General features: G+C 45.0%; 1 protein-coding gene across 1 annotated transcript in view; it reads right to left on the bottom strand.

Annotated features, from left to right (window-relative positions):
• Positions 1–25,240, bottom strand: part of aarsd1 (alanyl-tRNA synthetase domain containing 1) — a 78,989-nt gene that overhangs the window by 9,463 nt on the left and 44,286 nt on the right. The window contains exons 7-12 of the mRNA XM_078224012.1: positions 18,708–18,836; positions 14,226–14,385; positions 10,814–10,871; positions 8,404–8,560; positions 3,214–3,330; positions 1,230–1,360 (exon numbers count right to left, since the gene is read on the bottom strand). Of these exons, the coding sequence (XP_078080138.1) occupies positions 1,230–1,360; positions 3,214–3,330; positions 8,404–8,560; positions 10,814–10,871; positions 14,226–14,385; positions 18,708–18,836 (752 nt within the window). The remainder of the gene's footprint in view (positions 1–1,229; positions 1,361–3,213; positions 3,331–8,403; positions 8,561–10,813; positions 10,872–14,225; positions 14,386–18,707; positions 18,837–25,240) is intronic.

Raw genomic sequence — 25,240 nt, 5'->3', positions numbered from 1 at the left:
AGCTATTCACAATGTACATCAATGATTTGAATGAGGGAACCAATTGTATTATTTCAAAGTTTGCTGATGACATGAAACTTAGTGGGAATGTGATTAGTGAGGAGGATGCTAAGAGGCTTCAAGGTGATTTAGACAGTTGAGTGAGTGGGCAATTATGTGGCAGATGCAGTCTAACATGGAAAAATATGAAGTTATCCATTTCAGACGGAGAAACAGAATGGCAGAGTATTACTGACATGGTGATAGATTGAGAAATGTTGATATATGTTGACCTGTACACCAGTCATTGAAAGCAAGCATGCAGGTACAGTACAGTTAGGAAGGCAAATGGTATGTCGGCCTTCATTGCAAGAGGACTTGAGTACAGAAGCAAGGATGTCTTACTGCAGCTTTACAGAGCCTTCATGAGATCACACCTGGAATTGCATGTGGAAATTTTGTCCCCTTACCCAAGAAAGGTAGGGTACGGAGGGAGTGCAGCAATGGTTCACCAGACTGGCTCCTGGGGTGGCAGGATTGTCGTATGAGGAGAGATTGAGTCGAGTCGGCCTGTATTCACTGAGGTTTAGAAGAATGAGAGAGGATCTCTTTGAAATGTATAAAATTCTGACAAGGCTGGACAGACTGGGTGCAGGGATACTGTTTCCTTTGACTGCCAGGTCTAGAACTAGGGGTCACAGTCTCATGATATGGATTAGGCCTTCTCGGACTGAGATGAAGAGACACGTCTTCCCTCAGAAGGTGGTGAACATGTGGAATTCTTTACCACGCAAGGCTGAATACATTTAAGAAGGACATAGATACATTTCTAGAATTTAAAGGTGTCAAGGGTTAAGAGGAGAGCATGTGAGTATGGCGCTGAGATAGAGGATCAGCCATGATCATATTGAATGGCGGAGCAGACCCATACGGTGGCCTACCCCTGCTCCTATTGCTATGTTTCTATGATACAAAAGCAGCTGCAGATATCCCCAGACCTCAACCTCCTCAGCTCTCTCAACTTGAACAGAATTGACCAAAGCTGCTCAGTCTGCCCTCACTAATCAACCACATATTCAAACCATAATGTCAGTATATAAATTGTCAACAGAATAAGTCAAATTTTAAAGTTATATTTCAGATGCAAGATGTATTTTATTCCAATGCTATTTATCAATTTATTCTGGAAATGGGCACAATTTTACCGATAGTTTTACAATGTGATATGCTGGGAAAAGCATTCCACTTACTTGAGAAGGGCGGTTAAAGCCTTTTCCACTGCGTAACTTCTCTCTGCATATTTCAGCACTCTATTCCCAGCCAGGAAAATCAAATTTGTTTTGTTCTTCTTTCCTTTATCCGTCCCTAAAATTTTAATGGCCTGAACAATAGACAAAGGCACATAGATTATCAAGATCTTCAATCTAGATCTACAATCAGATCTTCACCATTATCATAGAATGCCTGCAGTGCAGAAGGCGGCCGTTTGGCCCATCAAGTCTGAATCAACTCTCTGACAGAGCAGCTTACCCAGGCCCACCCTGCCCCATTCCTGTAACCCCACATATTTAACCCACCAATCCACCTAAACTATAGCTCTTTGGAGTGTGGGATGAAACTGGAGCACCGGGAGGAAACCCACAAAGGTAGAATGTGCAAGCTCCACACAGACAGTCAACCAAGACTGGAATCGAACCTGGGTCCCTGGCACTGTGAGGCAGCAATGCTAACCACTGTGCCACCGTGTCATCCTCAGTAAAAATAATTCTGCCCAAATTTATTTTTTGATCGGTTGAAAGGTATCAGTGACTCTGGAGGGTAGGAATTGAGGATTGTGCAACAGCACAGTGATATTACACCAAACTCAGTCACAAGGAATACCTAGCAAACAAATAAAATTATATAAAAATGCAAAAGTAAAATACACAAATGCTGCCTCATCTGCTGAATTTTCTTTTCAACATTAGTCTGTTTATATTTCAAATTGTTATGTATGCATATCTTCCAAATTGTCTAGTTTATGCACAAACAGCTTCTAGATAAAATAAAATTGACCGCATGTGTTATAGCAAAAAAAACCTGCTTTGAGGAAAAAAAGGTACGTCAAGAGTGCAAAGCATCTGCTCATTGGATGTAAAGTTAAATTTATGGGTATTCATTATTCTGATTGCCCACTCTAGGTTTGTGCACAGTTAGTATAGTCTGAATGTGGTATGGTCAATATTTACAGAAAATTCAGCAATGGTTTTAGAAAAACAACAGTGAACAAGAGATCATTAGTATTACAGGATCAATGTAACCCTAAATCAAAGCCAAGTCCCAGCATGCAGCTTCAGAGAGTTCAGGGCTACAATTCTTAGGAATGTCAGCGTTCTAGTGACTACCTTTGTAAATAAAATTTACTCCATTCTTGAAGCTACAAAGCCAATGCACTGAGTGGAGAGGTCAGACCTAAATCCATCTCCCTGCTTATTCCAAAAACCAAATTCAAATTGAATCCAATTCATGGTCCCCACAAGAGAGACAAACAAGCTGACAAGAAAAGACATTACACCCCAACTTGGGCTTGATCTGGCGGAGAAGCGATCTAGAGACTACTTTTTTTTTTATTGGTACCTTTCAGTACTTGGTACTTTATTTCTAATCAAAAAAGCCAATTCAAATTAAGTCCAATCTGGTCCCCACATGAGGGACAAACCATATCCAAGCTGACAAGACAAGACATTGCATCCCATCTTGGGCTCAATCAATGCTTCACATTAACCAAAAGACCATAGTGGCTTTAAAAAATTTTACCACATTGGCTACCCTGACCCTTTAGTCAACCATAGCCCGGGGAAACCACGATTACAGGCGTCGGAACACCCCCCGTGCAATGGGCCAGTCTCATCCCCTGCCTGATCATGGTTTCGTGCCAGGTACGTGACTACCTTTGATGATAACCTTGGTAGAAAAATGTGCAGCTGGGTTGCTAGATTGAACAAATGGCTATTCATAAAAATTACACTCTTTTAGAGAGGGAGCACGAGAGGAGCAATCTGTGAATCCCTTTCACTTGAAACCGTGCGCCTAACTCTGAAGGAAAATTTATCTTTAATGGTGCGAAATTAAATCAAAGGATCTAAACTTTAAAAGCACAAGCATACGCATGCTAATTTGCCCCTTACTATCTTCAAATAATTGGTACTCCATAATTCGCTGAAAGCACATCGAGACATATTAACATATTCTCACCTGTAGGTGACTGAGATTTGATACGTGTGTTCCACAGCACATATTTGCATCAATTCCAACAATGTCAATAATTCGTACTGGGCCTACATGATCATCTGGTAAACCCCGACTTCTCACCTACAGAGCAAACAGTAAACAATAAAATAACACCAACAAAACGTTCTACGTCATTTTTAATACAATAGATCTCTCGTGGTGTTGCACACCGACATTGTGCTGATGCTTAACCATCCCACTGCAGCTAAAATATGACAGCAGTTCAGCTCTCTTTCAAAGCACAGAAAACTTACTGAAACCATTGATTTAGCCATTGTAATTGTAACAAAATTATCAGCATTTGCTGCAATTGATTTGCAAAACGGACAGCAATTTCTGGCACCAGTGTGCAGTTAAACACAAGAATCCAGATGTCATCCTCCATAGAGTGCACTGTTCACAGAATTGTTACAGTGCAGGAGGCCATTCAGCCCAGTGTGTCTCCACCAGCTCACTGAACGAGCAACTCGCCTGGTACCATTCCCCATCTTCTCCCTCTAACCTTGCACATTCTTGCTTTCCAGATTACAGTCAAATTCCCTTTTGAATGCCTGGATTGAACCTCTCATGATGTGGAGATGCCGGCGTTGGACTGGGGTGAACACAGTAAGAAGTCTCACAACACCAGGTTAAAGTCCAACAGGTTTATTTGGTAGCAAATACCATAAGCTTTCGGAGCACTGCTCCTTCGTCAGATGGAGTGGAAATGTGCTCTCAAACAGGGCACAGACACAAAATCAAGTTACAGAATGATTAGTGTATTGTCTCCAGACAGAACAGCTAATGAGATTCTGCAAGCCCAGGAGGCAAGCTGTGGGGGTTACTGATAACGTGACATAAATCCTCACATGAGGACGGCCTAAACCGGGATGTTGGATTTATGTCACATTATCAGTAACCCCCACAGTTTGCCTCCTGGGCTTGCAGAATCTCACTCGCTGTTCTGTCTGGAGACAATACACATCTCTTTAACCTGTGTTTAATGCTCCCTCCACCCACATTGTCTGTACCTTTAAGACCTGGCTGGCTTTAGGGATTCGCATTCTAATCAGTATTCTGTAACTTGATTTTGTGTCTGTGCCCTGTTTGAGAGCACATTTCCACTCCATCTGACGAAGGAGCAGTGCTCCGAAAGCTTATGGTATTTGCTACCAAATAAACCTGTTGGACTTTAACCTGGTGTTGTGAGACTTCTTACTGTGTTGAACCTCTCAGACAGTGCATTTCAGGCCTCAGCCACTGGCTATGTGGAAAAAAGCTTTGCACGTCACCTTTGCTTCTTTTGCCAATTACTTTAGGTCTGTGCCCTCTTGCTCTCAATCCTATCACGAGAGCACATAATTTCTCCCTATCTACCCCTTACAGACCCGTCACTTATTTCTATCAAATCTCCTCTCAACCCCCTCCTCTCCAAGAAAAATAGCCCCAACTTCTCCAACACATCTTCATAGCTGAAGTTTCTTATCCCAGGGACGTCACTGTTCTCACAAATCTTTTCTGCACTCTCTTCAATGCCTTTGCATCTTTTCTAACGTATAGAACACAGAACTAGATGCAATAATCCAGCAGAGACCAAACTAGTGTCTTATCTGAGTTCAATATAACCTCCTTGCTCTTGTATTCTACGTCTCTATTAATAAAGCCGAGGATACTATATGTTTTATTAACTGTTCTCAAATTGTCCTGCCACCTTCAATGATTTATGCACAGAGACACCCTGATCTTTCTGCTCCTGCACCCTCTTTAGAGTTGAAATCTTTGCAGACGGAAACCAATTATAAATCAGTGAATTGGTCTGTATCCGCTTCTTACACTATTATTCGCATTGTAAAACCCTTGAAAAACATTGTTGAGAGGTTTTTTAAATTGGCGTACTATGTCATAAGTACTCCTAACAATCTCTCTGGCCCTGAAAAATGTATTTTATCATTACAAAATATATAATATCTCCAATCGATAATAAAAAAATCTATGGACATTTAAGGTAATAAAAATGATCTTACTTTAGGCTTATATTTCAGCTTCTATATCAATCCCATGTGTATGTACTAATCTTTATTTGATTTAAAGTGAATGATAAACCTGTTTGTTCCATCTTGCTTTGCTTGGGGTATTTTTCAATGTGAGATGGTTAGTTGCTTAATCTGTTTGATGACGACACTGTTGTTGGGCATCAGAGGTTCCCTATAGCTAGTGGCAGAATGAAACTGACACCAAGCAAGATGACATCCACACCACAGAGCTGGCTAGACCAATTGTGGGCTGCTTTCTTTGAGGTCAGTAAAGAGTTCAGTCACTTTGATGCTGAAAGCAAAATTCGAGTCAAAGGCCGGGGATTCTCCGGCCGTCCATGCCCCGTCACCTCTGCCCGCAAGGACGGAGAATTTGGTACTCAGACAAATCTCCGTTCACTGAGGTGGGACCAGAGAATCCCATTGTCGTGAAGGGCCAGAGAATCCCACCCAATATTTCATACAACTGGCTGAGGTGAAACCTTTGATCCAACCTTTTGAAACGGAAAGGTACAGGTTTTAGAGATATAGGGCTGAGTAAAACGGGGTGGGTGGTCCCCAACCTCTGCAAACAACATCAGCCGTGCAGCTGACACCCATTCCAACCCACCCCGCAGACATGAAGTGCTGCGGGGCACATTGACGAGGGCAGAGTGGGATTTCTGCACCCCCATTGGGGAGGAAGACCCACCCGCTGGAGCTGCCGGTCAATCAAAGTGGCCGGTAGCTCCCTCAGTCCCGGCAGTGCCAGGAAAGCGCAATCACTACTGCCAGGACTGCAGAAGGAGATGGCCAAGGTCCATGGACCTGGACTCTTGAGCCAGGAGGGTTTGGGTAGGTTAGGTAGCGGGGGGGGGAGGGGTGGGTTTAAGGGACGGAGGAGCTAGGAAGGAATGGGGTTCAACTTAAGGGGGGGCTACCCCACGATCAGCAGACCCTGAGGAGTGACCATCCCCTTTCTTCCCATCCTTTAAGCATGTGAGTGAAAAAAAAATTGGCCTTCCCACTCCTATTCTACTGCCCACACCAAATGACATTTAGTATGGTAACAAGCCTAAATGACCCCTAACTTGTCGTTTAAATATGGTGGGCAGGCTGCCAATTTCGGTGCCCGCTTGCTCTTCATATTATGGAGGTGAGCTCAGAGCAGACAGTAATGTGACGAGGTAGGTGCCCACCCTATTCGGCCCATAGTATATTTTAGGACTACTTCACCTTATAAAACCTTTTTATTGGCAAGTAACCTCACTCTTCCCACCTCGTGCCTTTTTAGTCAGTTACATAAATCCCCATCCACAGAACAGGTGGCTCCAGACACAATATTCACCCTTGCCCTATCAGGCCTGTTTCAATCATCAGTCTCCTTCAGAAACATATGAGCAGACAACAACTAATTCTAAACCATGCCTTTAGCTTAGGGCTCCTTAAAATTTATGAGACAATGGAAAAACGTAAATCTTTTGATATTTTCTGTCTCTTTCCCCAATCATTCACACGTTAATGTTAATTGGCCATTCTTTGATCGAGTTCTGCATAGCGGAGTCTGAGTATTGCAATAACACTAGAGTAGGATGAAAACTTAAATATCTGTAGGAATCGCCAAACATTTTCAGCAATGATTCTGCTTGAGAAGCAGCAAGTGCAGCAAAATTAAGGCTGCAAATGAATGAGTATTGGCAGTGATAAAGTACATAGTACACCATCTTATAAATTCTCAGTCTCACAGCAGCAAAATGTTAAGTTATTACTGGCCCTCCCAGACACATTCTATCTCAACGGAACAACATGAGAACTGGTGCCACACTCCCAAGTCTGTCATTAGATATCGGGATTAGCAACATCGCAGCAAGGAATCCACAGATACTAACACACTCTGCTGCCCATCATCGCATGCTTGTGTAAAAAAAGCAAACTAAGCTTCAGGGGACAGTCAAACTGTAGTGAGTTGAGAGCTGTAATATGATCTAACGCTCCTTGGACTTGGCCCCCTAAGTCTAAGATGTTACCTGAGCCTGCATTACAACCCTGTCATTCACTTTAACCTAATCATTTATCCAGATTCATTTGACTAAAACTTTTTTCTGCCATTGTACTTCGCAATTATCAACTTTCTTTTCAGTAAAACCACGCAAATTCCAAAAAAGTGTCGTGGACTTACATTGCCTTCCAAATTCTAAATAGGATGTTGGATTGAGTTTGTGCATTTAACTGCATTTTAATGATAAAAGCTATTTAACATGGGTGTGCCCTGGCAAATAATGACCTAAATCATTCATTGGCCATCCATACTCATCATTCATTTAAACAGTTTCAAGTCAGTCTAGAATCATAGAATCCTTATAGTGCAGAAGGAGGCCATTTGGCCCACTGAGTGAGCATCAACCCCCCCAGGCTCTATTCATGTCACCCCACATATTTACCCTGTTAATTAATTCCTCTAACATGAGGGTCAATTTAGAATGGCCAATGCACCTAACCCATACATCTTTGGACTGTGGGAGGAAACCGGAGCACCCGGAGGAAACCCACGCAGGCACAGGGAGAACATGCAAACTCCACACAGACAGTGACCCAAGGTCAGAATTGAACTCGAGTCCCCGGTGCTGTGAGGCAGTAGTGCTAAACACTGACACTGTGCCGCCCTAGTTTTAGTTAGTGTCTCATACACCATGGATATTTATGTAACACAAAGGATCATCGCAAATAATTTTCCTTAATTGTTACTCAACTGACGCTCCTCTGGTGTAGTACTAAGTCATACAAATCAGACACACACAGGTTCAATTTTCAGCCTACGAAGAGATCACAATTCAGAATTGAGCCAATGTCGGCAATGCATTGGGCAAGGCAAAGAGAAAAGTCAACCAGGGTTTCTTTTCCCAATTACCAACTAGTGTTGAAAGTCCAAATGAGGACAGGATTGAGCCAAGTGGTGCTCTTTTACACAATAGCCTGCCGATACCGAGTGTCTAGACTCACATCGCTTATGAAGGATGCCACCTAGGCTGGATACTGGCATCCATTGTCCCAAAACCCAGTTATTAATCTGCAGACTCGGGACAGCAGGAATGAAGCTGGAAGGGTGTGGGAGAAGCGAGCAAGGTTATCAATGCTCTAAAACTAAATGTCCCTTTCCATTTACCTTTTCTACCTCTGGGTCATCCACAGATACAACTCGCACATTGACAGGTATGTGCTCCCTGATTTTCTCATTTACTGCTAATTCCAGAGCTTCAACCTGCTCACCAGTCACAGAAGGCGTATCCAGTTCAATGAAACTACGCTGCCGGCCCAGCTCCCTGCAAAAACAAACATTACACGTCCCAAATTGCTAGATATGTTCTAACATAACTTCCAAAACTGGAAAATCAATTACATTTTGTTGTGTTCCCCAAAGCTACTGGAATATTTTCTTTTCTTTACTGGTTGTACATTACGGGGTGCAAGGACAATTTGCAGACTGGGCCACAATTACATTATATAGTAGAGAAACGCCAATTAACGGATAATAAATGCATCTTTCATGTAATCTCCTGACCTACTTTTGATTGTCTCAAGAGGGAAATTTTCCAGAGTTTTAGTTTACCTTATTGGCCCTGGATTTTGTGTCTCCAGAATATAAGACTGTGAGGATTGAGAAATATCCAAGCTATATCTAAAGATGTGTGGGTTAGGTGGATTGGCCATGCTAAACTGCCCCTTAGTATCAGGGACACTAGCTAGGGTAAATGCATGGGGTTAGGGGGATAGAACCTAGGTGGGATTGTGGTCGGTGCAGACTCAAAGGGCCAAATGGCCTCTTTCTGCACAGTAGGATTCTATGATTCTATGTTGCTCCAGCCATCACAATTGCAGGGCAAGCTTGTACAGCACTTTTCATATGTGCAGTACTTAGCAACTTGTTAGAAATAAATCTTCCTTAAATCAGTATATATTCTGGAAAGCTGTAGCTATGAAAGCATTATTCTTCAAAAGGGAAAATACCTTACTCCTAGCGCTCTGAACCATGTGCTGGCTAGTTTCTAAAAGGTTTATCTTTAAAAAATTAAATGAATTTGTGCTCATCGGGCTGAAGAATATCAGCGTTGGGGAAGTGTAACAATTTTCCCTGGTATCAATATTGAACACTTACAGGTTTGTATTTTACTGGGGTGATCCCTCCCATCTTATCTCAAACAGCACCCCAACAAAGAGGTAACATTTTATTCCATCAGACTGAGTTGGGTGTGAGCCCGCATCCCAGAAATAAAGAAATAAGAGCAGAAAGTGCTGGAAATACTCAGCTGGTCTGGCAGCATCTGCGGAGAAGTTAACATTTCAGGTCTATATGACCTTTCATCAGAACCACCAATAAAGGCCTGGGCCAGGATTCTCTGATCTCATTTCTCTGCCGCTGCTGACAGCGAGAGCGGATAATTTGGCGCTCAGCCAAAACTCCATTCACTGCAGCGGGTCCGGAGAATCCCAGCCGTGGGCGAGGTTGGAGAATTCCGGCCTTGGTTTCTAAACACTTGCACCTCTATCCCCTTAAAATTGGGCTCTCGTTGCCGCTACCTTTGCTGCACTGCAGGTGGCTGGGACCACTGGAAAACTGATTTTTAATTTATTGCTATCCCATAAGTTACAACATTAGTCACAGTTTCAGCAAGATAAGTAAATAACACTTTAAAAATACAGGTTCAGAGAATGCTGACGAGGGCAGTACTGGTCCATAAGATATTAAGTAGTTAAAAAAAAAAGCTCCAATGATCAAAGTTATTTTCCCTCAGGAGAACAGACTGAGGTGAGTCATGATTCAGGTCTATAAATAATGAAAGGCATTAATTAATAAAGTTGAAGTAAACAAGCTATTTTACTTGGACACCGAGCGTTAACCAGAGCCAAGATTGGAGAATAAGAGAAAAAAAACTACCAGCTCTCTGAATAATGGACATTGGAGTCAAACTTGTAAAAGAAGAATTGAAGTAAAAGACTGCAGATGTCACATTTAGCTTGAAATGTTAACTCTCTCCCCCAAAGAGGCTGCCTGACCTGCTGAGCATTTCCAGAGGAGCAGGGCATTTTAGAGCAGGAAGTCGACTGAGAATTATCTTGACACCTTTGATAAGGGAGCGGAATCAACATCTGAAGAGAAAAGGAATTAAGGTTAGAAAAAAGTTAGGAGCACAGCTGGATTTTACCCAGAGCAGTCGGATGAAGCGGTGGTGGCATAGTTACTGGACTAGTAAGCCAGTGTCCCAAGGTAATAAATACTCAGACCTGGGTTCGAATCCCACCATGGCAGAGGTGGAATTTGAATCCAATAAAAGCAACGATGACCATGAAACCATTGTTGGAGAAGGGATTTGTTGCATTTAATGGGCATGGGAAGGAAGTCCATGATAGAATCAGTCACCAGCTCTGGACTGAATAGGCTTGATGGACCGAATGGGCTTCCCTCACAATGCCCATAAATGATCATTCAATTATACAAACTGGGGGGAAAAATAGAGGTATAATCAGGAAATGGTTCTGCACATAATTTAAACTCTTCTTTAGAATTCAATACTTACCACGAGGTTGTTTTGAAACCAAACATCAAATCTGCCATGGCTGTAATTAAATGTTGCCCTGAAACAAAATGCAATAAAAAGACACACGCTTATTCTTAAATAAAAGTGACAATCATAATTTAAGGCAAAAGTGAAAATGAAATTGAAAAAAATATTTTTTCAGAAACTGAAAGGCTTGTTCAATAATTAGAAAGCAATCAGGCCAAAATTTGACATCAGAGCATAAAATGAACAGGCTCAGCAGAACAAAGGCCTCACGATGTATTTGTTGAAATGTGTCTGCCCCAAACACTCACTCAGACTTGGTTGATGTTTTGATTTATTATTGTCACATGTATACAGTGAAAAGTGCACGTTATATAGCAAAGCATACCATTCATAGAGAATCATAGAATCCCTACAGTGCAGAAGGAGGCCATTCGGCCCATCGAGTCTGCACTGACCACAATCCCACCCAGGCCCTATCCCCATAACCCCATGCACTTACCTTAGCTAGTCCCCGTGACACTAAGGGGCAATTTAGCATCGCCAATCCACCTAACCCGCACATCTTTGGAGTGTGATAGGAAACCGGAGCACCCAGGGGAAACCCACGCAGACACGGGGAGAACATGCAAACTCTGCACTGACAGTGACCCAAGACGGGAATCGAACCCAGGTCCCTGGCGCTGTGAGGCAACAGTGCTCACCACTGTGAGGATAAGGTGCAGAATGCAGTGTTACAGTCATAGCTAGAGTGTAGAGAAAGATGGCAGCAGGGCAGAAGCTGTTCTTGAGTCGGTTGGTACGTGACCTCAGACTTTTGTATCTTTTATGTTCATAGGGTATGTTCTTATACGTTCGTAGGGTTGGGGTAGGATCTAGGATTTCAATTCCCTCAGAAAACTAGAGGTCACTTCAGATCAAAGGAAATAGGCTGGCTGGCCAATACGGGGGCCGCAGCCATGATCTCTGCCTGCATCCATGTTAGGCCTCAGAACCATCAGTGAATCCTGACGAGGGATGCTGATGGTGTAATATGGGATCCCTGACAGGCCAGTCCAGAAACGTCCACACTAGTCCACATCCAAGACAGCTAGAGTCATTCCATCAGATTCCTGCTGATGTTATTACAGGAGTCAGCCTGAACAGCTGCAAATTTTCAGGGTCCTGCAGGTTTTTTTTTCTATCCAACAAACCTAACGCAGGTCAAACATGTAATGTATGTCATTTGAGCTAAACATTTTCTACATTTCTGTGTTTTAGGCAGCGAAGTACAACTAGCAGAGGAGTATAAGCACAGAAAGCATTCATGGGACATAGAACAGTACAGCACAGGAACAGGCCCTTCAGCCCACGATTTTGCGTCAAACGTGACACCAAATTAAACTAATCCCTTCTGCCTGCCCTTGGCCTATCATAGAATCCCTACAGTGCAGGAGGAGGCCTTTCAGTCCATCGAGTCTGCACCGACCACAATCCCACCCAGACCCTATCCCCACAACCCGACGTATTTACCCCAGCTAGTCCGCCCGACACTAAGGGGAAATTTAGCATGGCCAATCAACCTAACTCGCACAGCCTCACAAATTTGATTGAATGTTTTGAGGAGGTAACTAAGTGTGTTGATGAAAGTAGGGCAGTTGATGTCATATACATGGATTTTAGTAAGGCGTTTGATAAGGTCCCCCATGGTCGGCTTATGATGAAAGTGAGGAGGTGTGGGATAGAGGGAAAGTTGGCCGATTGGATAGGTAACTGGCTGTCTGATCGAAGACAGAGGGTGGTGGTGGATGGAAAATGTTCGGACTGGAGGCAGGTTGCTAGTGGAGTGCCACAGGGATCAGTGCTTGGTCCTCTGCTCTTTGTGATTGTTATTAATGACTTGGAGGAGGGGGCTGAAAGGTGGATCAGTAAATTTGCTGATGACACCAAGATTGGTGGAGTAGTGGATGAGGTGGAGGGCTGTTGTAGGCTGCAAAGAGACATAGATAGGATGCAAAGCTGGGCTGAAAAATGGCAAATGGAGTTTAACCCTGATAAATGTGAGGTGATTCATTTTGGTAGGACTAATTTAAATGTGGATTACAGGGTCAAAGGTAGGGTTCTGAAGACTGTGGAGGAACAGAGAGATCTTGGGGTCCATATCCACAGATCTCTAAAGGTTGCCACTCAAGTGGATAGAGCTGTGAAGAAGGCCTATAGTGTGTTAGCTTTTATTAACAGGGGGTTGGAGTTTAAGAGCCGTGGGGTTATGCTGCAACTGTACAGGACCTTGGTGAGACCACATTTGGAATATTGTGTGCCGTTCTGGTCACCTCACTATAAGAAGGATGTGGAAGCGCTGGAAAGAGTGCAGAGGAGATTTACCAGGATGCTGCCTGGTTTGGAGGGTAGGTCTTATGAGGAAAGGTTGAGGGAGCTAGGGCTGTTCTCTCTGGAGCGGAGGAGGCTGAGGGGAGACTTAATAGAGGTTTATAAAATGATGAAGGGGATAGATAGAGTGAACATTCAGAGACTATTTCCTCAGGTGGATGGAGCTATTACAAGGGGGCATGACTATAGGGTTCGTGGTGGGAGATATAGGAAGGATATCAGAGGTATGTTCTTTACGCAGAGTGGTTGGGGTGTGGAATGGACTGCCTGCAGTGATAGTGGAGTCAGACACTTTAGGAACATTTAAGCGGTTATTGGATAGGCACATGGAGCACACCAGGATGATAGGGAGTGGGATAGCTTGATCTTGGTTTCAGATAAAGCTCGGCACAACATCGTGGGCCGAAGGGCCTGTTCTGTGCTGTACTGTTCTATGTTCTAACTTTGGAGTGTGAGGGGAAATTTGGAGCACCCGGAGGAAACCCACACAGACATGGAGAGAACGTGCAAACGCCACACAGTCACCCAAGCCGGGAATCGAACCTGGGTCCCTGGCGCTATGAGGCAGCAGTGCTAACCACTGTGCCATCATGCCGCCCATGCCGTCTAGCTCCCTCTATTCCTTACATATTCATGCGCTTATCGAAAAACCCGTTAAATGTCCTGGCAGCGTGTTCCAGACACCTACCACTCTGTGTAAAAATCTTACCCCTCACATCTCCTTTGAACTTTCCCCCTCTCACCTTATATTTGCGCTATGTCTAAAATTACAAATTTAAGTGGTTCTCCAAGGAAACTGCATTTTTAATTTAATCGAACAATGCAACTACAAGTCCTGTTGAGATATAAGTTTAAAGCTGATCAAAAGTCAACAGCAGCCTGAGTTCTGTTAAATAATCAGTACTTGGTGCTTACAAATTAGTGCAAAACTGAATTTCCCTTTGGTAAAAAGGGGACCTTTGTAGCCGGCAGACGGGTGGATGCTCCTGCTGCTTTAAAGCAACAAAATAAAACTGAACACACCTTAAGAGTTGGAATGAAAGGGCTAATTGAGTACCTGAATGCTGCTGCATGTGGTCAAATCGTCTTTCCCAATCAATCTTCAGCTGAACATTAGACAAAGGTTCCAAGGATGACTGCACAAAGTGAATAGCCTCCGGCCCACGTCGTGTCACTCGTAACACAGGGATGTCATTTATGAACCCCCGGTCATCTGGCTTTAAGAAATAAATCATATGAAGTCTTCAAAAAATTTTATACAAAAAAAACAAGTTACGGGTGCAAAAAAGTGGGGCGGCGCGGTGGCACAGTGGTTAGCACCGCTGCTTCACAGCTCCAAGGACCGGGGTTCGATTCCCGGCTCGGGTCACTGCCTGTGTGGAGTTTGCACGTTCTCCCCATGTCTGCGTGGATTTTATAAGAACATAAGAAATAGGAGCAGGAGTAGGCCATCTAGCCCCTCGAGCCTGCCCCGCCATTCAATAAGATCATGGCTGATCTGACGTGGATCAGTACCACTTACCCGCCTGATCCCCATAACCCTTAATTCCCTTACCGATCAGGAATCCATCCATCCGCGTTTTAAACATATTCAGCGAGGTAGCCTCCACCACCTCAGTGGGCAGAGAATTCCAGAGATTCACCACCCTCTGGGAGAAGAAGTTCCTCCTCAACTCTGTCTTAAACCGACCCCCCTTTATTTTGAGGCTGTGTCCTCTAGTTTTAACTTCCTTACTAAGTGGAAAGAATCTCTCCGCCTCCACCCTATCCAGCCCCCGCATTATCTTATAAGTCTCCATAAGATCCCCCCTCATCCTTCTAAACTCCAACAAGTACAAACCCAATCTCCTCAGCCTCTCCTCATAATCCAAACCCCTCATCTCCGGTATCAACCTGGTGAATCTTCTCTGCACTCCCTCCAATGCCAATATATCCTTCCTCATATAAGGGGACCAATACTGCACACAGTATTCCAGCTGCGGCCTCACCAATGCCCTGTACAGGTGCATCAAGACATCCCTGCTTTTATATTCTCTCCCCCTCGCGATATAGGCCAACATCCCATTTGCCTTCTTGATCACCTGTTGTACCTGCAGACTGGGCTTTTGCGTCTCATGCACAAGGACCCCCAGGTCCCTTTGCACGGTAGCATGTTTTAATTTGTTTCCATTGAGATAGTAATCCCATTTGTTATTATTTCCTCCAAAGTGTATAACCTCGCATTTATCAACGTTATACTCCATTTGCCATATCCTCGCCCACTCACTCAGCCTGTCCAAATCTCTCTGCAGATCTTCTCCGTCCTCCACACGATTCACTTTTCCACTTATCTTTGTGTCGTCTGCAAACTTCGTTACCCTACACTCCGTCCCCTCCTCCAGATCATCTATATAAATGGTAAATAGTTGCGGCCCGAGTACCGATCCCTGCGGCACGCCACTAGTTACCTTCCTCCAACCGGAAAAACACCCATTTATTCCGACTCTTTGCTTCCTGTCGGATAGCCAGTCCCCAATCCACTTTAACACACTACCCCCAACTCCGTGTGCCCTAATCTTCTTCAGCAGCCTTTTATGGGGCACCTTATCAAACGCCTTTTGGAAATCCAAAAACACCGCATCCACCGGTTCTCCTCCATCAACCGCCCTAGTCACATCTTCATAAAAATCCAACATGTTCGTCAAGCACGACTTTCCCCTCATGAATCCATGCTGCGTCTGATTGATCGAACCATTTCTATCCATTTCCTCCGAGTGCTCCGGTTTCCTCCCACAGTCCAGAGATGTGCGAGTTAGGTGCATTGGCCATGCTAAATTGACCCTTAGTGCTCCGGGATGTGTAAATTAGAGGGATTAACGGGGTAAATATGTGGGGTTACGGGGATAAGGCCTGGGTGGGATTGTTGTCGGTGCAGACTCGTTGGGCCAAATGACCTCCTTCTGCACTGTAGGGTTTCTATGACTCTTCTATGACTTTCATTACTTTCTGAGCAATTCCACCAATAATTGAAGCATTTGCAATTTCAAACACACATTAGAAGTTGTTTTATCAATCTATATTATTAAAGTCTGTAATACTGTCCTGAACCTCGAGCATTGATTGGTCCACAAGGTTCCCCTATTAGAGCAACATTAGTTCATCAGACCATTCGAATCGTCACAAGAGCACATCGCAGCACATCTTTTTATTGCTGATTTTACTCCCTTAAATAAAATTAATCTTCAGGTTCCAAAGCAGTCAACCCGAGTAGCCTCCATGTCAAATTACTGGCTCACTTAATCTCAAAGTGGTGGAAAGGCAAAGCCAGAGTTTATATTAGGACTTTATTTCGGATTGTGCATACTGATCTGAAACGGACGTCTTGTACGCAGTGGGTAGCGTCACTGCCTCTGAGCCAGAAGCTCCAGGGGTGAGGTGAGGTGGGGGGGTGAGGTGAGGTGGGGGGGGGGGGGGGGTGGAGAGTGAGGCGAGGTGGGGGGGGGGGGGGTGGAGAGTGAGGCGAGGTGGGGGGGTGGGGGATGAGGTGGGGGGTTGAGGTGAGGTGGGGGGTGGCGGGTGAGGTGAGGTGAAGTGGGGGGGTGAGGTGAGGTGGGGGGATGGGGGTGAGGGGTGAGGTGGGTGGGTGGGGGGTGAGGTGGGGGGGTGGGGGGTGAGTGGGGGGTGAGGTGGGGGGGTGGGGAGTGGGGGGCTCCACCATGCTGCTGTATAGTATGGTTGGGGGCTGGGGTGTTATCCTACGCATTGAGTGGTGGCAGTGATGGGGAGGGGGTGTTCCCTTGCTTGTCCTGATGTCCAGGGATGTGGGGGGGGCGAAATCAGGGCACCCTGCCCTCAGAATCCCAGCTTTGCCAGTGAGTTTGAAATCTCTCTGAGTGCTGTTTAACCTGCCTGGAAAAGGCAGCTGTGAAACCAGGGAGTTTCACACAGCTTTTCTCACCTGATCCAGCACTCTGTGCAATTTTGGGAAAAGCTAAAGGACAAGGGCTTTGCTAAAAAAACAGAAGGCTATGGGTAGAAAAAAGTGTATTCAATCTAACTTGTTGCTAAGCGACAGCACTGGACAATCGTCCAACATTTTGTTACCCTTTAAACATCATGGGATTATAGTTACGTAACTTCATCACAGACTTCAAAATGAGTTTAAAGCTGCCATGAAATGCGGACAAGTTTACCTCTGTTGCTTTTAATCTAATCTGGCTGCAGTTAAACTGCCACTTCCATACCGTACAAAGATATATCATTAGGGCCAGTGTGATATCCTAATTTAGTTTCACTTATCAAAAGGGGTTGCAGAAGAAGTTCCCAGATATTTTTACCCAAAATGGGCCTGGGCTTTTAATCTAGTTTTTTGACTGTTTCAGAAGGTAACATGCCTTTTTTTTCGGAGGTGGTGGTACTGGTCTCTGAAATCTCTATATTGTGATTCTCAAGGGATCACAGTTGTGGCGTACCAGAGTGCCTTTCCAGTTTGTCATTGCCCGTATATATCCATCACTGCAAATCACCTTAAACCAATGGCTCTCAAACTGAATGCAGGCCGCAGAATTTGCAGTGCAGGACTGGCCTTGTATGTGGCGACGGTCCAGGTCGCCACAATCAGGACAACTCTGCTCCTCTCCTCCCCTGCTTCCCCCTTTGCTCTTCCCCAGGGTTCCTGCTCCCTCCAGGCTCTCCTCTCTGTGCCCCTGCTAAAGACTCCGCAGTATGAAGCAGGCATGCCCGTCTCACTGACATCTATAAGTAAATAACTGTTTTCTTAAATGTATCATTAAAACACTCTTTACATGTAGCCTTTTCCTACTGTGGGTGTTATACAATATTTTAATTTAGATGGAGTGGAGTGTTGGTCGTTACTAATCCATTTGAAAAGGAGCCCTTCAACCAAAATGGTGAGAACCACTGTCTAAAATTTTCTGAGAACATTACAACTCCTACCACTGGCCACAAAGGTGACAGGAACAAATGCACACATGCACTCTACCTGCTACATGCATCGATCCTCCCAACAATTTGGGGCGGCACGGTAGCACAGTGGTTAGCACTGCTGCTTCACAGCTCCAGAGACCTGGGTTCGATTCCCGGCTTGGGTCACTGTCTGTGTGGAGTTTGCACATTCTCCTCGTGTCTGCGTGGGTTTCCACTGGGTGCTCCGGTTTCCTCCCACAGTCCAAAGATGTGCAGGTTAGGTTGATTGGCCATGCTGAAATTGCCCCTTAGTGTCCTGAGATGCGTAGGTTAGAGGGATTAGTGGGTAAATGTGTAGGGATATGGGGGTAGGGCCTGGGTGGGATTGTGGTCGGTGCAGACTCGATGGGCCAAATGGCCTCTTTCTGCACTGTAGGGTTTCTATGATTCTATGAATACGGTGGATGCACACCATTCAGTGACAGAGAGCAGTGAAGCACTTAAAAGCGTCTCTCACTTTAAGTAGCCCGACATTACGTCTGCACATATGCAGGAAGTGCCCTCCCATCCCGCCACACCCCCCCCCCCCCCCGCATCCCTGACCACACTCCGGCACAAAACAAACCATTCTGACCTGTCCACCTCCCTCTGGAAACAGTAAGGTGTCCTCAAGGATCACATCAAAACCTTTCAGAGTTTCCTTTTTCCCATTGACAGCGATTTTCAACTCTGCTGGAGTACATGATACCACCGAGGTCTCAAACTGAAATGGAAAGCACTGTGCAATTAAAACACAAGCAGCAGGAACAGAGTAACAGGTTGATTACCATTTAAACACACAGATACTAAACTTACTAACAAAATAAAAATAAAAAATTGCACCCATGAAAAATCTGGAATAAATGTGGAAAATACACAACAGGTCACTTGCCATCAGTAAAAAGAGAGGTTCTGACATTTCAGTCATCTGCAGTTCAATAGACTTTCGGTTAAAAATAAAAGGCACTTTGGTCAGACTGGAAGGAGGAATTCATGCTCTATGGGCTGTTCCCAGGGACTCGTGCTCAGCCAGACAACAAGAGCTGCTGGAGGTCCACCTACTCGGTGAAAGACACTCTCTACTCTGCCCAACGCCTGCTGGTTGTCCAGCACATAGTGCTGTCAACAACCGAGAGTTGCAGACTGACACATTCCAAGGACCAGGTCCAGGTACTGAGGGATGCACCAAAGCTTGAGTCAAGCTGTCGAAAAATCTCAAAAGGCCACAGTCTAAGACCTTCCTGTGATAGCACAGCAATGGATCTATCCCGTATGTTTGATGTGAAATGTAAATTGCAAATGTAACCTGTAATTAAGTATAATGAGGCAACTTGGTGTTCTCGTGCATCAGTCACAGAAAGTTAGCACGCAGGTACAGCAGGCAGTAAAGAAGGCAAATGGTATGTTGGTCTTCATAGTGAGAGGATTTGAGTATAGGAACAGGGATGTTTTGCTGCAATTGTACAGGGCGTTGATGAGGCCACACCTGGAGTATTGTGTGCTGTTTTGGTGTCCTTATCTGAGGAAGGGTGTCCTTGCTATAGAGGGAGCACTGCAAAGGTTCACCAAGCTGATTCCTGGGATGGCAAGTCGGTCACATGAGGAGTGACTAAGTCGGCTAGGATTGTATTCATTAGAGTCTAGAAGAGTGAGAGGGGATCTCATAGAAATTTATAAAATTCTAACAGGATTAGACAGAGTACATTCAGAAAGAATGTCCCCAATGGTGGGAGAGTTCAGAAATAGAGGTCATAGTTTGAGGATAAGGTGTAAACCTTTTAGAACTGAGTGAGAAGAAGTTTCTTCACCCAGAGGGTGGTGAATCTGTGGAATTCACTCCCACAGAAAGTAGTTGAAGCCAAAACATTGTGTGATTTCAAGAAGGAATTAGATATAGCTCTTGGGGTTAAATAGATCAAGGGATATGGGGGGGAATGGCAGGATATTGAATTTGATGATCAACCTTGATCAAAATGAATGGTGGAGCAGCCTCGAGGGGCCAATTCTATTTTCTATATTTGTATGTAACTCACGAGTGCCAAGTACTGTCCTGTACTGACAGAAATTGAACTGTACTGCACTTTACATAACAGTTCAAATTTGACATTTCATCATGTGCTTTTACCAACTAGCATATCTTTTGGAAAAAAAAGAGCAAAGAGGGGAGGGAAAAGAGAACCTGCAGTTGCACCAATCATGGAGAGGGTTTAGTGTGCTCACTGATGTGTAAATTTATACAAGGGAATATCTGTGAGGTAACATGTGGTGAGATCATCAGTGAGATAGAAAAGGTTTCTCTACGAAGACATGAGCTGGCCTGCGGATTACTTCCAGCATTTATTACAAAGAGCGTGAACGGGTGAGTGGGTGAAAAGCCACTGGAGAAGTTCATGAACTGCAGAAGAAAACTAACAAAGAAAGGAGAAGGAAAAGTTTATGACGCAGCAGAAACAAAATTAAAACCACAAGAGGAAACTGATACCAAATGGTCCATGTCCACCAATCACCAAAAGTGGAAAAGAACAAGTTCATAACATGGACTCAGCCCCTGCCATTGCACTGGGTTTATTAATGTTCTATGAGCTAAATGTCAACCTGCCTCCCTTCCTACCCTTAAGGCACTAACAGATCCTATGTTAACAATGCTTTAAAGAGAAACTTCCAACAAAGGCACTATGAGGGAGTTTTTCCAAGTCAGTCCTAAAATGGGCATGATGTTGGCAATGTGCCTGCGGGATCCAAAAAAGAAACAAAACTTAACCTGTTCTGAGCAGACCCTTCAGAACCACTGGTGAGGTTGCTGACTGCTTAGAAACTCAGGACTAACATGGTCTGCTCATTTCTCTATGAAATGTCCAATCAAGGCACCAAGACTAGTGTAGAACTTCAGGTTGTCTTTTTACCAGCTTCCCATTTATTTTGCATGGGAGTCCTGGGCGGCCACTTCAAGGTCAGGCAAAAGAGAAATCCAAAGACCCCATCAGACCTCCCCCTGCAGCGGAGTAACAGGCTAGGGCAGTTCAAAATGCACCCCCCCTCCCCCCCAAAATCTGAAAGACATGCTGGTCAGGTGCATTGGCAATGCTAAATTTTCCCTCCATGTACCCGGACCGGTGCCGAAGTGTGGTGACTGGGGATTTTCACAGTAACTTCATTGCAGTGTTAATGTAAGCCTACTTGTGACACAAATAAATAAACATTTAAACATTTCAGTAATTTTCTGCCAGCTAGCCTGATGAGTGCAAGATTAAAAGTTTTTATAGCTTGGGCGGTATTTTATGGCCTTGCTCATCCTGAAACCGTAAAAACCCACCTGAATAAATAAAAATTTATTTCTAAAGCTATAAAATGTTACTATTTATACTTTAAACACAGATTTTTAACGGCCAAGTGAACCAAAATACTGGTACGGAAGTCAGCTAATAAAAAGCAAGTGCAGAATTATACACTTAATTCTTTCCTGTATGCTGTCAGAAAATACTATGGATGCTGGAAATCTGAATTAAATACAGAAAATGCTGGAGAAAGTCAGCGAGTCAGGTGGCATCTGTGGAGACAGAAACAAAATCACTGATCTGAATTGTTAACTCAGTTTGGCTCTCCACAGATGCTGTCAGATCTGAGTATTTCCAGCATTTGTCGGCTTTTCATGGTAAGTTTGGTCTGTTCGATCTCCTCCCAGCCCTTCACAGATGTCCCAAACTCTGACGTACAAATTGAACAATCAGCTTGAGATCTGGCAGACGAAATCGAGTTAACGTTATTTCCGGTATCTCTACAACCCTGGACATCTGCACTAGAATAACGATCTCTCTCTTTCAGAAGCACTTAGATGGACTTAATTAACTGGGCGATTTCCCACTACCCGCCCCCCCCCCACCCCCCGACCCCCCACCGCACGGCAGTAAATTAATCCGTGTTCAGTTTCTCTCCAGCCAAATGCTTCACCCAAATAATTTGCGTGTCATGAGATCGTCAAACTAGAACAACTTGTGCCTTGTTCTCACACTGATCTTGTATTTTGTTCAAATGGTACATGAGTTTATACTGTTGTTGTGCAATAATGCACATATGTACAGTGTGACCAGTTCAACAATCATGTGCTGTGAGAATTGCCTTGCAATGTCAGCCATTTCAACACTCTTGCAAGATCCTTACCTGAAACATTAACCTATCATTTCCCTATAGTTGCTGACAGATATTTTGTATTTGCTGTATTCTGGAGTTAGGCTTTATACTCAATTCCCAAAGCAATTCCCCATTTTGTATGTATTTTGATTTCCTTTAATATATTAAAGTGGAGTGGCACATGCAATCCCCCACGGTGCATCGTGGCTTAGTCCAATACTTGCAGATCATTTATTTATTCATAAAAGTAGGACCAGCATTTTCCACTCATTTTTTGCGTATTCCACTCTACTTTTGTGTATTTCTTGGAAACTGCTTAAAAGCAATATTCCTCCCAGGGACCAGTGTTCAACAAGGGATTTTTTTCCAAAATAACAAAACAAGATGCATTCATGTAAATATTCATGCACAAAAAATACATGCTGTGTTTCACTGGTACTGGAGAATGAAAATGGCATCCTAAGATATGATTTTTCACTCTGATCTGCAGACTGACACATTCAAGTCCAGGACTAGGTACTGAGGGATGGACGAAAAGTTGGGGCAGCCTTTCAGAAAGGCTTAATGGACAAAGGTCACAGTCTAAGACCCTCCTGTGATAGCACAACAAGGGGCTAGAACCCTTCGAGAACCCAAAGGGACGGGGAAGGTGGAAAGAAAAGTGGGGTAATGGCTAGGAAAAGGGGAAAGGACATTGTGAAGAAAGGGAAGGAAGGAGGGAGAAAAGGAGGAGAGAGGAGGGGGAGGAGAGGGGAAGGGACATAGAGGTGGAAACAAAGAGAGAGGAAATAAAAAAGGGGCAAAGAGAATGGGAAAGGGGAGGCAAAGAGAGTGGAGCAAAGGGCAGGGGGGTAAAGAGAGGGGTAAACATAGAATATAGAAAAGCTACAGCACAAACAGGCCCTTCGGCCCACAAGTTGCGCCAAACATGTCCCTACCTACTAGGCTTACCTATAACCCTCTATCTTACTAACTTTCATGAACTTATCCAAAAGTCTCTTAAAAGACCCTATCGAATCCACCTCCACCACCACTACCGGCAGCCGATTCCACGCACCCACCACCCTCTGAGTGAAAAACTTACCCCTAACATCTCCTCTGTACCTACTCCCCAGCACCCTAAACCTGTGACCTCTTGTGGCAACCATTTCAGCCCTGGGTAAAAGCCTCTGAGAATCCACTCTATCAATACCTCTCAACATCTTATACACCCCTATCAGGTCACCTCTCATCCTTCGCTTCTCCAAGGAGAAAAGACCTAGCTCTCTCAACCTATCATCATAAGGCATGCCACCTAATCCAGGCAACATCCTTGTAAATCTCCTCTGCACCCTTTCTATGGCTTCCACATCCTTTCTGTAATGAGGCGACCAGAACTAGGCACAGTACTCCAGGTGGGGTCTGACCAGGGTCCTATACAGCTGCAGCATTATCTCCCGATTTCTCAACTCAATTCCTCTATTGAAGGCCAGTATTCCATACACCTTCTTAACCACAGCCTCTACCTGCGACGCTGCTTTGGGTGTCCTATGAACCCGGACCCCAAGATCCTTCTGATCTTCCACACTGCCAAGCGTCTTACCTTAATATTATATTCTTTCATCCGATTCGACCTGCCAAAATGAACCACCACACACTTATGTGGGTTGAAGTCCATCTGCCACTTCTCCGCCCAGTCTTGCATCTTATCTGTCTCATTGCAACTGCTGACATCCCTCTACACTATCCACAACACCACCAACCTTTGTGTCATCAGCAAACTTGCCAACCCATCCTTCCACTTCCTCATCCAGGTCATTTATAAAAATCACAAAGAGCAAGGGTCCCAGAACAGATCCCTGGGGCACTCCACTGGTGACCGACCTCCATGCTGAAAAAGACCCACCGACAACCACTCTTTGCCTTCTGTGGGTAAGCCAGTTCTGAATCCACAAGGCAATGTCCCCTTGTATCCCATGCCCCTTCACTTTCTCAATAAGCCTTGCATGGGGCACCTTATCAAACACCTTGCTGAAATCCATATAAACTACATCTACCGCTCGTCCCTCGCCTATGTGTCTAGTTACATCTTCAAAAAAATTCAATTAGGCTTGTAAGGCATGATCTGCCTTGGTCAAAGCCGTGCTGGCTATTTCTGATCATACTATTCCTCTCCAGATGTTCATAAATCTTGCCTCTTAGGATCTTCTCCATCAACTTACCAACCACTGAGGTTAGACTCACTGGTCTATAATTTCCCGGGCTATCTCTTCTCCCTTTCTTGAATAACGGAACCACAAAGAGGGGGGGTAAAGAGGGGGGGGGGTAAAGAGGGGGGGGGGGTAAAGAGGGGGGGGGGTAAAGAAGGGGGGGGTAAAAGAGGGGGGGGTAAAGAGGGGGGGGTAAAGAGGGGGGGGTAAAGAGGGGGGGGTAAAGAGGGGGGGGTAAAGAGGGGGGGGGGTAAAGAGGGGGGGGGTAAAGAGGGGGGGGTAAAGAGGGGGGGGTAAAGAGGGGGGGGTAAAGAAGGGGGGGGTAAAGAGGGGGGGGGTAAAGAGGGGGGGGTAAAGAGGGGGGGTAAAGAGGGGGGGGTAAAGAGGGGGGGGGTAAAGAGGGGGGGGTAAAGAGGGGGGGGGTAAAGAGGGGGGGGTAAAGAGGGGGGGGTAAAGAGGGGGGGGTAAAGAGGGGGGGGTAAAGAGGGGGGGGGTAAAGAGGGGGGGGTAAAGAGGGGGGGGTAAAGAGGGGGGGGTAAAGAGGGGGGGGGTAAAGAGGGGGGGGTAAAGAGGGGGGGGTAAAGAGGGGGGGGGTAAAGAGGGGGGGTAAAGAGGGGGGGGTAAGAGGGGGGGGTAAGAGGGGGGGGTAAAGAGGGGGGGTGTAGGGGGGGGGTAAAGAGGGGGGGGGTAAAGAGGGGGGGGGTAAAGAGGGGGGGTCCCCGTTGGGGGTTTGGGGGGGGTAAAGAGGGGGGGGAGGGGGAAGAAGAAGAAGGGGGGGGGGGGGGGGGGGGGGGAAAAGGGGTAAAAAAGG

This window comes from Mustelus asterias, chromosome 11, assembly GCF_964213995.1.
Source record: "Mustelus asterias chromosome 11, sMusAst1.hap1.1, whole genome shotgun sequence".
NCBI classification, from domain to species: domain Eukaryota; kingdom Metazoa; phylum Chordata; class Chondrichthyes; order Carcharhiniformes; family Triakidae; genus Mustelus; species Mustelus asterias.
Note: the sequence above shows the minus strand (reverse complement) of the source record. Positions and strands in the feature narration are given on the sequence as shown.